General features: G+C 35.2%; 1 protein-coding gene across 5 annotated transcripts in view; it reads left to right on the top strand.

The window, feature by feature from the left end:
* LOC133569305 (dipeptidyl aminopeptidase-like protein 6) overlaps positions 1-16,220 on the top strand; it is a 468,141-nt gene that overhangs the window by 233,269 nt on the left and 218,652 nt on the right. Inside the window, exon 1 of one of the 5 annotated variants that reach the window (XM_061921537.1) lies at positions 5,608-5,759. The exons of the other annotated variants lie outside the window; for them this stretch is intronic. Coding sequence (XP_061777521.1) covers positions 5,706-5,759 — 54 coding nt within the window. The 5' untranslated portion in view covers positions 5,608-5,705. Of the gene's footprint in view, positions 1-5,607; positions 5,760-16,220 lie in introns of those variants that run through there. 5 annotated transcript variants of the gene reach the window in all.

The following is a 16,220-nucleotide window of genomic DNA, read 5'->3' as shown; positions in this document are numbered from 1 at the left end:
TGCTGTACGAATAGGTAACTCAAGGATCCTGTATATAGCTGAAGTATGCTGCTGTTTTTGAAAAACTATTGTTAAGAAAAAAACGCTTGTCAAAGATCCTCTTTATGACAGGAGTGCTCTGCTATTTTTGAAAACCTATACTGTAAGAAAAATCGCAAGTCAAAGATCCTCTATATAACTAGAGTGTGCTGCTGTTTTTGGATAACTATTGTTAAAAAAAAACGGTAGTCAAAGATCCTCTTCATGACAGGAGTGCTCTTTTTTTTAAGACCTGCTGTAAGAAACCGCTAGTCAAAGATCCTAAATATAGCTGGAGTGTGCTGCTGTTTTTGAGAAACTATTGTTAAAGAAAACAAAACGCTAGTCAAAGATCCTCTTTATGGAAGGAGTGCTCTGCTATTTTTGAAGACCTAATGTAAGAAAAATGCAACTCAAATATTGTCTGTATAACTGAAGTACGCAGCTATTTTTGAGAAGCTATTGTTAAAAAAACACTAGTCAAAGATCCTATTCATGACAGGAGTGCTCTAATTTTTAAGACCTACTGTAAGAAAAACACAACTCAAATATCCTCTATATAACTGAAGTATGCTGCTGTGTTTGAGAAACTATTGTAAAAAAACGCTAGTCAAAGATCCTCTTCATGACAGGAGTGCTCTAATTTTGAAGACCTGCTGTAAGAAATTGCAAGTCAAAGATCCTCTAACTAGAGTGTGCAGCTATTTTTGAGAAACTATTGTTAAAACCAACGCTAGTCAAAGATCCTCTTTATGACAGGAGTGCTCTGCTATTTTTTAAGACCTGCTGTACGAAAACGCAAGTCATTTTTCTCTTTATAACTGGAATGTGCTGCTGTTTTTGAGAAACTTTTGTAAAAAAAACGCTAGTCAAAGATCCTCTTCATGACAGGAGTGCTCTAATTTTGAAGACCTGCTGTAAGAAAATGCAAGTCAAAGATCCTCTATATAACCAGAGTGTGCTGCTGTTTTTGAGAAACTATTGTTAAAAAAACAACGCTAGTCAAAGATCATCTTTATGACAGGAGTACTCTGCTATTTTTGAATACCTACTTTAAGAAAGCGCAAGTCAAAGATTCTCTGTACAATTGGTGCGTGCTGCAGTTTTTGAGAAACTATTGTTTAAAAAAAAAAACACTAGTCAAAGATCCTCTTTATGACAGGAGTGGTCTGCTATTGTTGAAGACCTACTGTAAGAAACTGCTATTCAAAACACCTCTATATGGCTGGAGTGTGCTGCTGTTTTTGAGAAACTATTGTTTAAAAAAACAAACGCTGGTCCAAGATCCTTGTTATGACAGGCGTGCACTGCTGCTTTTAGTCAAAGATCCTCTAAATGAAAATGCAACAACATGGCAATAAAGCAATAGAATGTTTTCATTGCATGTAGACAAGAAGGTCAGACAGCACAGGACGTTGGCGTGCATGATATGCAGCTCAGCATTGTGGGTAATTGCCTTCAGCGCGCTGCCTCTCTCTTTTAATTAAGTGTGCATCACATCAACGCTCCATTGCAAGGACCAAAGGAGAAAAGAAAAAAAAAAGAGTCAAACTGTAGACAGCGAGGGTATTAATTAACAATAAGCGCATCTCCGAACAAATCAAAGTGAGTAATTGCCTCCTGGTGCATGCTGGGAACACGTGGCTTTGTAAATGTAATGAATTAAAGTGGCCAATCAGGACCAGGCTTGTTAAAACCTGAGTGCAGGTTCAGTCAATTTCTCTCATTACAAAACACTTTTTCTTTTTTTAACCACTTCATGTACGCGTTCCCAATGCAAAAAATGATCAGTTCCAGGGTCAAACTGTGGCCATCAACATCTATACGTCACCTATACGTGGGGCGGTATAGCACGGTTGGTAGAGTGGCCGTGCCAGCAAATTGAGGGTTGCAGGTTCGATTCCCGCTTCCGCCATTCTAGTCACTGCCGTTGTGTCCTTGGGCAAGGCACTTTACTAAACCACCTGCTCCCAGTGCCACCCACACTGGTTTAAATGTAACTTAGATATTGGGTTTCACTATGTAAAGCGCTTTGAGTCACTAGAGAAAAGCGCTATATAAATATAATTCACTTCACTTCACTTATACGGGTTTTAGATATATGCTTAATCAGCCTCATCATTTGAAGTAGCGCCCATACAAGTGTAAAAATAAGCGAAGCTAAATTTACAAGTCAAACTTCCCAAAACATGAACTTGAAAGACTTCATAACCCTGCGATGAGGTGGCGACTTGTCCAGGGTGTACACCGCCTTCCGCCCGAATGCAGCAGAGATAGGCTCCAGCGACCCCGAACGGGACAAGCGGTAGCAAATGGATGGATGAAAGACTTAATTTGACAGGTGGTGCCACACATTTCAATTTCAAACGTTCTTGAAGTGAGGTGTGAAGTGAATTATATTTATATAGCGCTTTTTCTCTAGTGACTCAAAGCGCTTTACATAGTGAAACCCTATATCTAATTTTTACATTTAAACCAGTGTGGGTAAATTGTCTTGCCCAAGGACACAACGGCAATGACTGAGATGGCGGAAAGCGGGATCGAACCTGCAACCCTCAAGTTGCTGGCACAGCCGCTCTACCAACCGAGCTATACCGCCCCTTCGTTTTAAGCGTAAAAAGAAACGAGTCGTGTGTCTTTGTTGAAGAAAATAAAAGGGAGGAAACATGCGGACTTGAGTTTTTGTGACCCACGCCTCGTTTTTTTTTTTTTTTTCTTAAGAGAAGACCAAATTATATCATTTTTGAAATAAATAAAATTAAAAAAACAAAAGAGCATTACTGTCATATAAAGGATCTTTGACTAAAATTTTTGTCAAAAGACCTAAAAAATTAATTGAGCAGCACATTACAGTTATATAGAGGATCTTTGACTTGCGTTTTCTTACAGTAGGTCTTCAAAAGTAGCAGAGCATTCCTTCCAGAGGATCTTTGACTAGTGTTGTGTATTCTTTAACAGTAGTTTCTCAAAAACAGCAGCACACTCCAGCTATATAGAGAATTTTTGACTTGAGGTTTCTTACAATAGGTCTTAAAAAATAGCAGAGCACTCCTGTCATAAAGAGGATCTTTGACTCGCGTTTTTGTTTTTTTTAACAATAGTTATTCAAAAACAGCAGCACACTCCAGTTACATATTGTATCTTTGACTTGCGGTGTCTTACAGTAGGTCTTCAAAAATAGCAGAGCACTTCTGTCATAAAGAGGATCTTTGACTAGCGTTGTTTTTTTATAAATAGTTATTCAAAAACAGCAGCACACTCCAGTTATATAGTGGATCTTTGACTTGTGGTTTCTTGCAGTAGGTCTTCCAAAATAGCAGAGCACTCCTGTCATAAAGAGGATCTTTATTTTCTACCGCTTATTCCCTTTGGAGTCGCAGGGGGCACTTGTGCCTATCTCAGCTACAATCGGGCGGAAGGCGGCGTACACCCCAGACAAGTCGCCACCTGATCGCAGGGCCAACACAGATAGACAGACAACATTCACACATTATCTATCTGTGTTGGCCCTGCGATCAGGTGGCGACTTGTCCAGGGTGTACGCCGCCATCCGCCAGATTATAGCTGAGATAGGCAACTGTGCCCCCCACAACCCCAAAGGGAATAAGCGGTAAAAAATGGATGACTGGATGGACATTCTTTTATTATTTATATATATATATATATTTTTTTTTTGGGTTGCTCTTTTTATATTTGGTATGAACATTATTATGTAAAGTCAAAGTTTTGTTTTGTTTTTGGTTCTGTGTTGTTGCTATTTTTGTATTACAACATTCTATTATCCGATCATGTTGTACTGCATTGTAATCTTTTGTTTTGTTATTTATGATGTTTTTTGCCTGAACCCTAGGTAGAATCGTAGACTAATGGGGATTCTTAATAAACTAAACTAAATATACATTTAATAAAAGGAACAAAGATTTTGTGCCGATAAAAAAATATCGACGTAATCATGGTAGACAAGATACGCTCCTGTACTTGGTATCATTACAGTGGCTGTCGGGTGTAGATCCACGCATGGCATTTGTTTACATTTTGACGCGGGTGAGCTACGGTGTGTAGTGATTCTTCGTCCTGCCGGGATGATACTTGTAAGAAACGTACTTTATTTGTCGCCATGGAGACCAGGATTAGGGATTTAGAAGTAGCTACTACTCTGCCGACTGCACTTTAGCCGTTAGCCATGTCTTAAAGCACCTCTTCCTGAGGGCGTTTCAGTGTTATAACTTCACCTTTATCGTTCTTCCTTTTCTGTCTACACACTGTGTCTGCTTTAAGTACTCAGTGATTGTGCGCTGCCGAACATGCTCCCCTGCTCGTAAAACCAGCAATGACACTTTGTTACGACGACGGAGGTGTGGGGAACCGGTACTTTTCAGAGGTGGCATAGTACCGAATATGATTTATTAGTATCGCTGTACTATACTAATATAGTTGTGATCAAAATTATTCAACCCCTACACAATTTTGGTGTTTTAGCTAGTTGGACATTTATTCCGTATTTTGTTTATAGTCATATCAAATAAAGATGCATTAAATAGACAAATGCAACTTGAATTACGTTATATTTTGTAACATACCAAACAGTGTCATTTCTCTTAATATCTCATTGACCAAATTATTCAACCCCTTGAAGATCATAACTCTTAAGAACAGAATTTGAATAAGCTCTTTTCAATCAGGTGTTGAAAACACCTGTAGATGTGATTAGAACCATAACGAGCAACAATTAAACTGATTGAAAAAGACTGTGACGCTCAGCTTCTTGTAGATGGTCAAAGTTGTATTTGCAACATGGTGAAGTCCAGGGAGTGGTCAAAGAAGTCAATATGACCATAAACAAAATAAATACTTGCTAAAACACCAACATTGTGTGGGGGTTGAATAATTTTGATCACAACCGTACCGTACAACCCTAGTACACACTTTGTATTTAATTATGTTTTTAGCATTTTTACAACATGTAAAAAGTATATAAACATCTCTCATCTCAGTTTTTAAAGATGAATCACTTAAGTTTGTTTTTTTTCCTAACTATTCTAATGTTTTTTTTTCAAATATTTATATAATTAATTCAAATATATCGTCATCTGCGGTGTGTATCATGCACAGAATAACAACTGCGCGAATTAAAGGACATCATATCGACTTATCATTGGAGTCTTTCTATTGCTTTCTCGCATGAAAGGCGGCGGCTATCTCGTTTAACTGTGGAGAAGCGGACCGCAAGGCGGTTTTGTTCGCTTCGCGACCCCCTTCGGCAGTGTTCCAAGCGTGCGGGGACGGAAAAATCCTGTCCTTTTCCATAGTCTTAATATGGTCTGCTGCACAAAGCATGGCAAGCTGAGGAAGTATAATAGATGTGCTTTTATGCTAATGAGGGAAATTAATATTCAATGAGCTGGTGAATTCAACAGCCTCATTTGCATACATCTTTAACTGTTGCGCGTGGAAGCTCCCCTCTCTCTCTCTCCGTCTCTTTCCGTCCCTCTCTCGCCCTCCAGTATCCCCACCTTCTCCTCTTCCTCCTAGTCCTGAGCATCGCGTCTTTTCCTCCTCCTCCTTGTTGCTCACCTTCCTCTTCGCAAGAGCTCCTTTCCCCCCCCCCCCCTCCTCCGCTACCAGTTGCGACCAAACGCTTGCAAATCTTCCATCCTTTTGCTTTTTGCACCTTTGTCATCGTCAGCATGACCACAGCCAAGGACAGCAACTCGCTCAAAGCGGCTCAGCAGCAGGACCAGGTAGCGTGCAAGCTCCTAATACATATATATATATATATATATATATGTATGTATGTATGTATGTATGTATGTATATATATATGTATGTGTGTGTGTATACATATATATGTGTACACGTCAGTCAAATGAGCATCAACTATTATGAGTCAAAGCTGAGGTGTGTGTGTGTGTGTGTGTGTGTGTGTGTGTGTGTGTGTGTTGGTGGGTGCGTGCCCGTGTGTGTGGTCTGTCGCTGCAAGACCTGACAATCATGTGTCATTAGCGTGACTTCAACTTGCCACTCATGTAGTCATTACCAAGAAAGTCCACATGATTGCATAGGGAAGTTGTCACTTCATTAGGTAGACCTGCACAGCTCTATAATGCGTGTGTGTGTGTGTGTGTGTGTGTGTGTGTGTGTGTGTGTGTGTGTGTGTGTGTGTGTGTGTGTGTGTGTGTGTGTGTGTGTGTGTGTGCGCTGACTTTTCCGGTTTTCCCGTTGAAAAATAGTAATACCATAATATGATGCCCTGCATAATACCCGAGAGCTCTTTGTGATTATTGTGCGTAAAAGTTAAAGTGTATTACCCAAAAATGTTCATAAAGCAGTGCTACTGTGCAAAAAATGTCATATACAATATTTATTTTTAGGTCCGTGCAACACTCCTTTGAAACATTTTAACACGGTTTAATTTGTTTTACTATTAATATCCGGATGTGTACTAATATTTTTGTTGAATTAATTGAATTAATACGATTTTAAATTGTTGATTCCTGTTCAAATCGATAAGTTCGATTCGAAAAAAAAATCTCCGATTCACTTTCTGTTGCTTTGATTCATCGTAATTTGAAGTAGTAAAATGCGATCAAACCGAGACTGGAACTTGAAAATAGCGGACTTGGTTTCGGTATGGTTGCTGCAATAAGGCACACATGGGAGCAATGTGCCGGGCTATTTGTATTATTATGAATGCACATGTTGATGATGTGCATTTATTAAAATTATTTGTATTAATATGAATGTATATCTTAATGATGTGCATTTATTCAACAAATATTTGTATTATTTTGAATGTACATCTTGATGATGTGCATTTATTAAACACATATTTTTACTGTGAATGCTCATGTTGATGATGTACTTTGATTTTAAAAAATGGTATTGCGAATGCACATGTTGGTGATGTGCATTTATTAAAAAAGTATTTGTATTATTTGGAATGCACATGTTAATGATGTACATTTAGTAAAAACTAATTGTGTTATTTTGAATGTACATCTTGATGATGTGCATTTATTAAAAACATTTGTACTAATATGAATGTATATCTTAATGATGTGCATTTATTCAACAAATATGTGTATTATTATAAAAGTACATCTTGATGATGTGCATTTAACACATATTTGTATTATGAATGCCCATGTTGATGATGTACTTTGATTTTAAAAAATTGTATTGCGAATGCACATGTTGGTGATGTGCATTTATTAAAAAAATATTTGTATTATTTGGAATGCACATGTTAATGATGTACATTTAGTAAAAACTAATTGTTATTTTGAATGTACATCTTGATGATGTGCATTTATTAAACATATTTGTATTATGAAAGCACATGTTGGTGATGTACTTTTATTTAAAAAAATATTTGTATTATTCTGAATACACATGTTGGTGGTGTGCATTTATTAAAAATGATTAGTATTAGGAATGCACATGTTTATGGTGTGCATTTATTACACATATTTGTATTATAGGAATGCACATGTTGATGATGTGCATTTAGTAAAAACTAATTATTTTGAATGTACATCTTGATGATGTGCATTTATTAAACACATAGTTGTATTATGAATGCACATGTTGATGATGTACTTCTATTTTAAAAATATTTGTATTATGAATGCACATGTTGGTGATGTGCATTTATTAAAAATGATTAGTATTAGGAATGCACATGTTTATGGTGTACATTTATTACACATATTTGTATTGTAGGAATGCACATGTTGATAATGTGCAAATCCATCCATCCATTTTCTGCCGCTTGAGGTGTCGTGGGGGGATGTTGTAGCCTATCTCAGCTGCATTCGGACGGAAGGCGGAGTAGACCCTGGACAAGTCCCCACCTTATCTGTGTTGGCCCCGTGATTGACAGACAACATTCACGCTCACACACTAGGGCCAATTTATTGAAAATGATTTGTATTATGAATGCACATGTTGATGATGTGCATTTATTAAAACATATCTGTATTATTATGAATGTATATCTTGATTATGTGCATTTATTAAACAAATATTTGTATTATGGATGCACATGTTGATGATGTACATTTGTTTAAAAATATTTGTATTATAAATCCACATGTGGGTGATGTACATTTATTAAAAATTATTAATATTATTAGGAATGCGTATGTTGATGGTGTGCATTTATTAAACAGATTTGTATTATTATGAATGTATATCTTGATTATGTGCATTTATTAAACAAATATTTCTATTATGAATGCACGTGTTGATGATGTACATTTGTTTGAAAAATATTTGTATTATGAATCCACATGTGGATGATGTACATTTAGTAAAAGTGATTTGCATTATTATGAATGCACATGTTGTGCATTTATTAAAAAATATTTCTAATATTAGGAATGCACATGCTGATGATGTGCATTTATTAGAAAATATTTGTATTATGAATGCACATGTTGATGTGCATTTATTAAAACATATTTGTAGTATTAGGAATGCACATGTTGATGATGTGCATTTATTAAAATGTATTTCTATTAGGAATGAGCACGTTAAAGATGTGCATTTATTAAATATTTGTATTATTATGAATGCATATGTTGATGTGCATTTATTAAAAATTATTTCTATTAGGAATGAGCATGTTAAAGAAGTGCATTTATAAAATATTTGTATTATGAATGCACATGTTGATGTGCATTTATTAAAAATTATTTGTAATATTAGGAATGCACATGTTGATGATGTGCATTTATTACAAAATATTTGTATTATTATAAATGCATATCTTGATGATGTGCATTTATTAAAAAAATATTTGTATTATGAATGCACATGTTGACGTGCATTTATTTGAAAATATTTGTATTATTATGAACGCACATGTTGATGTGCATTTATTTAAATTAAACAAAAAAAGACGAATAAAGGTTATGGTAAGCAGAAAAGTTTTTTAGTGCAACTATGAGCCTAATGTATAAAGTTTATTTTTATGCCATTACTTGATTAACCAACAAACTAATCAAACCTGGAGTACACGTTTGCAGATATTTCTATTTGTAGAGCCCAGATTTCCACACAAGTTTTTCAAATATTCAAGCATTTAAACAATATATTTACTATTATGAATTTTATGTTATGTTATGTATATTATAAAGATTGAAATTGTTTTTGTACGATTTTATAACATATTTTAGTGTCAAATTAAAAAACACAAATTTGTTGAATATTAAATTAATATATATTCTATAAGATTTACATATGTTTTTTTAATTCATGTTTTTGTGTTATATTTTAATGTCAAATTAAACTAATATTACATGAATATTAAATTATATAATTTACATATTGCATGGATTTAATTCGTATTTTTGTACCTTTTTAAAATAAATTTTAATGTGGCAAATTAGAAAAAAACACTAATTAAATGAATATTATATTAATATATATTAATTCTATGGTGAATTTTTTTAATTACATGTAGATTTAATTCATGTTTTTGTAAATTTTTATAATATACTTTAATATGTCAAATAAAAAAATCTACAAATTAATGAATATTGCATTTATATCTATAATTAGATTTACATATCTTTATTTTTTACATTTGTATAATATATTTTAATATGTAATATAGTAAAAAAAACAAATTGAATGAATATTATAAATTAATATATTTTCTATTTTGATATCTACATATATTTTTCTATTTAAGTTTTTCTAATATATTTGAATATTTCAATTCAAAAAACACATTAAAGGGAAATTAATATCTGTATTGATATAATTGACATTTTATACATTTAATAATGTTTTTGTACAGTTTTATAATATGTTGAATCAGAACACAAATTAAATTGATATTAAATTAATATCCTAAATTATTTAATTTACATATAGATTTAATTCATGGTTTTGTACATTTTAATACTATATTTTTTGTGTCAAATTAAAACACAAAAATTAATATTAAATTAATATATCACATTTCTTCGAATTGCCGCAGGGTGTATAGTATGCGCCTGCCTTGAATTACTGCCGGGTCAAACTTGTGACGTCACGAGTGACACTTCCCCTGTCATCATTTTCAAAATGGAGGAGGCTGATTTCAATACCGGTAATTTGAAATCGCATAAAGGGAAGAAGATTAAGAGCTATTCAGTAGGATTTAAGGTTCAAGCTTACATCACACTCAAATTTTTACTGCATGCCTTTGGTAAGTTTCAGAGTGAGAAGAGGTTTTAAAATAATTAGCGCATGCTTACTTTTACCGCATGCCTCTGGTAAGCGCAGGAGTGAGAAGAGGTTTTAAATTAATTAGCCCCTCCAGCGGCAATTCAAGAAAATACGGTATATTAATCTTATCATGATATAATTCACATATTATATATATTCATGTTTTGTTTATATAATATATGTTAATGTTAAATAAAAGACACAAATTAAATGAATGTTCTGTTAATATTTATAAGGATATAATTTACTTATATAGATTTAATTCATGTTTTTGTAAGTTTTTTTAATATGTCAAATCAAAAAAAGACATTAAATGAGTATTATTATTCTATATTTATTATATCATTATTTTGTACATATCAATTTTCTGTCTGCTTGCAGTATCACCTCCCATCGTGAGCCATTTTTAGAATATCCACTCACCTTATTTCTATATGATTTAGTTGTCCTTTAAAGCCTGTAATTGACTGGCGACCGGCGCCTCTGGGATAGGCTCCAGCTCGCCTGTGACCCTAAAGAGCTGCAGAAAATGAGCAAATTAATGTCTCATAAAAATTTCGATGAGTTTGGAAAATGACTCCACCCGTAAGTGGTTAGTATAAAGCACCATTGATAGTGTAGCGCTTCACGCAGCTTATGCGCAGCTGTTGATGGCGTATTAGATTAGATAGTACTTTATTTATAGCAGGGGTCACCAACCTTTTTGAAACCAAGAGCTACTTCTTGGGTATTGATTAATGCGAAGGGCTACCAGTTTGATACACATTTAAATAAATTGCCAGAAATAGCCAATTTGCTCAATTTACCTTTAATAAATAAATCTATATATATTAAAAAAATGGGTATTTCTGTCTGTCATTACGTCGTACATTTTTTTTCCTTTTACGGAAAGTTTTTTGTAGAGAATAAATGATGAAAAAAACTCTTAATTGAATGATTTAAAAGAGGAGAAAACATGAAAAAAATGAAAGTAAAATTTTGAAACATAGTTTATCTTCAATTTTGAGTCTTTAAAATTCAAAATTCAACCGAAAAAAATGAAGAGAAAAACTAGCTAATTTGAATCTTTTTGAAAAAAATTAAAAAAATAGTTTATGGAACATCATTAGTAATTTTGCCTCATTAAGATTAATTTTAGAATTTTGATGACCTGTTTTAAATAGGTTAAAATCCAATCTGCACTTTGTTAGAATATATAACAAATTGGACCAAGCTATATTTCTAACAAAGACAAATCATTATTTCTTCTAGACTTTCCAGAACAAAAATTTTAAAAGAAATTCAAAAGACTTTGAAATAAGATTTAAATTTGATTCTACAGATTTTCTAGAATTGCCAGAATATTTTTTTAGAATTTTAATCATAATAAGTTTGAAGAAATATTTCGCAAATATTCTTCGTCGAAAAAACAGAAGCTAAAATGAAGAATTAAATTAAAATGCATTCATTATTCTTTACAATAAAAATAAATAAATGTACTTGAACATTGATTTAAATTGTCAGGAAAGAAGAGGAAGGAATTTAAAAGGTAAAAAGGTATATGTGTTTAAAAATCCTAAAATAATTTTTAAGGTTGTATTTTTTCTCTAAAAGGTTTTTTCTGAAGGTTATAAGAAGCAAAGTAAAAAAAATAAATGAATTTATTTAAACAAGTGAAGACCAAGTCTTTAAAATATTTTCTTGGATTTTGAAATTCTATTTGAGTTTTGTCTTTCTGAGAATTAAAATGTCGAGCAAAGCGAGACCAGCTTGCTAAGTAAATAAATCCAATTTAAAAAATAGAGGCAGCTCACTGGTAAGTGCTGCTATTTGAGCTATTTTTAGAACAGGCCAGCGGGCAACTCATCTGGTCCTAACGGGCTACCTGGTGCCCGCGGGCACCGCGTTGGTGACCCCTGGCGTGTAGGCTCCACCCCTTTTCTGTGACCCTCAGCAGTACATATGTAGTTGGTAATAAAGAGTTGTTGATTTGCTCCTCCGTGTCAAGCCATCCATGTAAAACAAGCGCTTGTGGACACATCTGGCGCTCAGCCATGTGCCAAAAAAAAAAAAAAAAAGGTGGGACCGGACAAAAACAAGTGCACCCGCTGCGATTACGTGAGGTCCTGTTGCGGCCTCCTGATGGATGGTGCGCCGCGGCTGAAAGGTGCAAAGGGGAGATGTGTGTGTGTGTGTGTGTGTGCAGAGGACGTATAGATAGAGGGCAGCTCAGCCCTGATAGCGGCGGCTCTTCGGTAATCAGCCGCTCGCAGCTCCACTCTCGGCACGGAGCCTCTTCAGGCCAACATGGCAGAGGCAATTTGGGCTAATTGTGCAGCTATTTTGTTGTCTGGCAGCCGCACGACGTGTGCGGTCGTTTTGTTATTGTTACCCTGCCGCGAATGTTCTTTTGGGTTTAATGACAGGTAGCGTTGAAACCACAAATTACCGTACATGTCATCCTCGCACATTTTTGGACAACTGTGTCCAACGTTGTTGGGAGCTTGTTACGGACGCAAATTTGACATACCCTATTTTCCGGACTATAAAGTGTACCGTATTTTTCGGATTATAAATTGCTCCGGAGTATACGACGCACCAGCCGAAAATGCATAATAAAGAAGGAAAAAAACATATATACATCGCACTGGAGTATAAGTCGCATTTTTGGGGGAAATTTATTTGATAAAATACAACACCAAGAATAGACATTTGAAAGGAAATTTAAAATAAATACAGAATACACTGTAAAAAAAAAATTCTGTAAAAAAAACGGGCATCTACTGGCAGCTACGGCTGCCAAACGAAAACCATAAAATTAAAGTAAAACACTGTAAACCAAATAATGATCAAAAACATTATATATACAGAAATTTGCATGAAACGTTTTGCGGAAAAATTTCGTAATTTTACAGATTTTTACTAAATTGTTAAGATCAACCCCCGTTAATAAAGTGACGATGCAAACAGTTCTGTAGAAAAATTCTTTTGTTCTACAGAGTTTTTCCAATTAATTACGATCAACCACCTTTAATTAAGTGACAATGCTGGTAGTTTCACAGAAAAATACCATTATTTTACAGATTTTTTTCTGAATTATTAAGATCAGGGGTCTCAAACTCAATTTACCGGGGGGCCAGTGTATGTAGAAACTATGTGAATTGTGGATTCACCTTCTTGGAATGACCATACCGACCTGGCAACATACTTGCCAATCATCACGAAAGACTACCTGTGACCCTTGCGAAGGGTTATGATGATATCAACCGGATAAATATTTTTGGGGAGTGCCGTTACGCCACTTTCCCTATCGTCCTTGACTAACTTCTGTTGCATTAGCTCATTTACCAGACAAGCAGCGAGCCAACTGAAGTGCATGTTGTTCAAGGCTTCGTTTGACTTACGATAATGATTGCAAGACATACTTGATCAACAGTCATACAGATCACACTGACGGTGGCAGTTCAAACAAATTCAACACTGTTACAAATATGCGCCACATTGTGAAGCCACATTTTGAACCCACATCAAACAAGAATGACAAACACATTTTGGGAGAACATCTGCACCGTAACACAAAATAAACACAAAAGAACAAATACCCAGAATGCCATGCAGCGCTACTCTTCCGGGCTACACCCCCGCCATCACCCCACATCACTGCCCCCCTCCATGCGTCGGTTGAGGTGGGCGGGGTTTGGTGGTTGCGGGGTGTAGCCTGGAAGAGTAGCGCTGCATGGCATTCTGGGTATATGTTCTTTTGTGTTTATTTTGTGTTACGGTGCAGATGTTCTCCCAAAATGTGTTTGTCATTCTTGTTTGATGTGCGTTCACAGTGTCGCGCTTATTTGTAACAGTGTTAAATTTGTTAGTACAGCCACCGTCAGTGTGACTTGTATGGCTGTTGGCTGTTGATCAAGTATGTCTTGCAGTCACCAACGTGTGTCAGAAAAATGCTGAATTGTTAGTATGAGCATAAACCTTTCTATAACAGGCTACAAATATTTTTCAACTTGAATATAAAAATACACATAAATATTAAAAAAATAAGATTTTCCTTAAAATTACACACAAAACTGTTAGATTGTTAGTATGGACATAGACTTTTATATAACAAGCTACATATTAATTAAAAGTTAATTACTTTAATTTTACATGAATTTGAAAGTAATTTGAGAAAACAGAAAATGATATGTATTTGCTATTTTTCTGTAAAAAAAATTGAAATATACATAGTTTGTGATTACTGGCATAACACTTAAAATAACAGGCGGTTTGTTTATTTACAGATAATGTCTTCAATTCTACAGTTTTATAGCCTATTTAAAAAAAAAAGAAAAATTACAGTAGATATTTAGAGTAAATCAACCATAAAAATATGATTTTTTTTTACAGTGTAGTGAACAGGCTGAATAAGTGTACGTTATATGAGGCATAAATAACCAACTGAGAAGTAACTATAAAATATAAATGATAAATGATAAATGGGTTGTACTTGTATAGCGCTTTTCTACCTTCAAGGTACTCAAAGCGCTTTGACACTACTTCCACATTTACCCATTCACACACACATTCACACACTGATGGAGGGAGCTGCCATGCAAGGCGCCAACCAGCACCCATCAGGAGCAAGGGTGAAGTGTCTTGCTCAGGACACAACGGACGTGACGAGGTTGGTTCTAGGTGGGATTTGAACCAGGGACCCTCGGGTTGCGCACGGCCACTCTTCCACTGCGCCAAACAATCTGTCACTCCCTCGATGTCGCTTCTAAACAACTCTGCCAACTCCAAAGGTATGCGCCGCTTCCTCTTGTCGTTTTCTGCTGCATATTTCACTACGTCCAGCTTGTAATCTGCAGTACATGATTTCCATTTTGGTGCAAGTTTTTGTTCAGCCCTTCTCAGTTTTTATAAGTTACCACCAATGATGAAATTATCCATTTTAATAGTTACGGCAGTAGTATATAGCAGTTAGCATCCCATGACCCACAATGCACTTCTGCCAGGACCCTCCCCCACCGAATTCTCTTTGATTGACGTGTATGTGATGATTGCTGATATTTTCTTCGTCTCTTCCGCAAATAATATTATTTGATATTTTACGTTAATGTGTTAATAATTTCACACACAAGTCGCTCCGGAGTATATGTCGCACCCTCGGCCAAACTATGAAAAAAACTGCGCATTGTAGTCTGAAAAATACGGTACTTAAAATCCTTTTCCCCCCCCTCAAAACTCTACATTGCGCCGTGTAACCCGGTGCGCCTAATGTAAGGAATAATTTTGGTTGAGCTTACCGACCTCGAAGCTATTTTATTTGGTGATAAGTGTGACCAGTAGATGGCAGTCAAAAATAAGAGATACGTGTAGGCTGCACTATGATGGCAGTATGACTCAAGTAGACAAACACCAACATTTTATCTGTTCCATTGAAAATACAGAACATTACACACAACATTTAAAAATCTATCAAAATGTTTTAGTACGACTTTGGTAAGCTATGAAGCCGCACCGCTTGATGGATTGTCGGCGAATTGATTAATGTGGACCCCGACTAAACAAGTTGAAAAACTTATTGGGGTGTTACCATTTAGTGGTCAATTGTACGGAATATGTACTGTACTGTGCAATCTACTAATAAAAGTTTCAATCAATCGATCAAAGCATTAAACATACAAGTAATATCATGGTGTGTGTGTGTAAGGTAAGACATATTATCTGGTGATTTGTTTCGCCATATTATGCAAAAGCACCTTTTTTTTTTTACCTTCCGGTACCTGTTGATCTTTATTTGGGATCTGCATAAATTCAGAAAAAATTGTGAGCGTTGGCCTTTGTAGTCCGTGCCGACACCATAGTCGATAAGTTTCTTGTTATGTGACCTTCATGCTCCGCTGTTCCCATTTCTAATATAAAGTAGTGCACAGTTCTTATTTATACCTGTCAGTAAACTCGCCATGAAAGCGCTAAAACATACCGGTGTGGTGAGTAAACATTATTCACTT

The sequence above is a fragment of the Nerophis ophidion genome, linkage group LG15 (genome assembly GCF_033978795.1).
Source record: "Nerophis ophidion isolate RoL-2023_Sa linkage group LG15, RoL_Noph_v1.0, whole genome shotgun sequence".
Classification (NCBI taxonomy): Eukaryota; Metazoa; Chordata; class Actinopteri; order Syngnathiformes; family Syngnathidae; genus Nerophis; species Nerophis ophidion.
The sequence above is the reverse complement of the archived record's forward strand: the minus strand, read 5'-3'. Positions and strand labels throughout refer to the sequence as shown.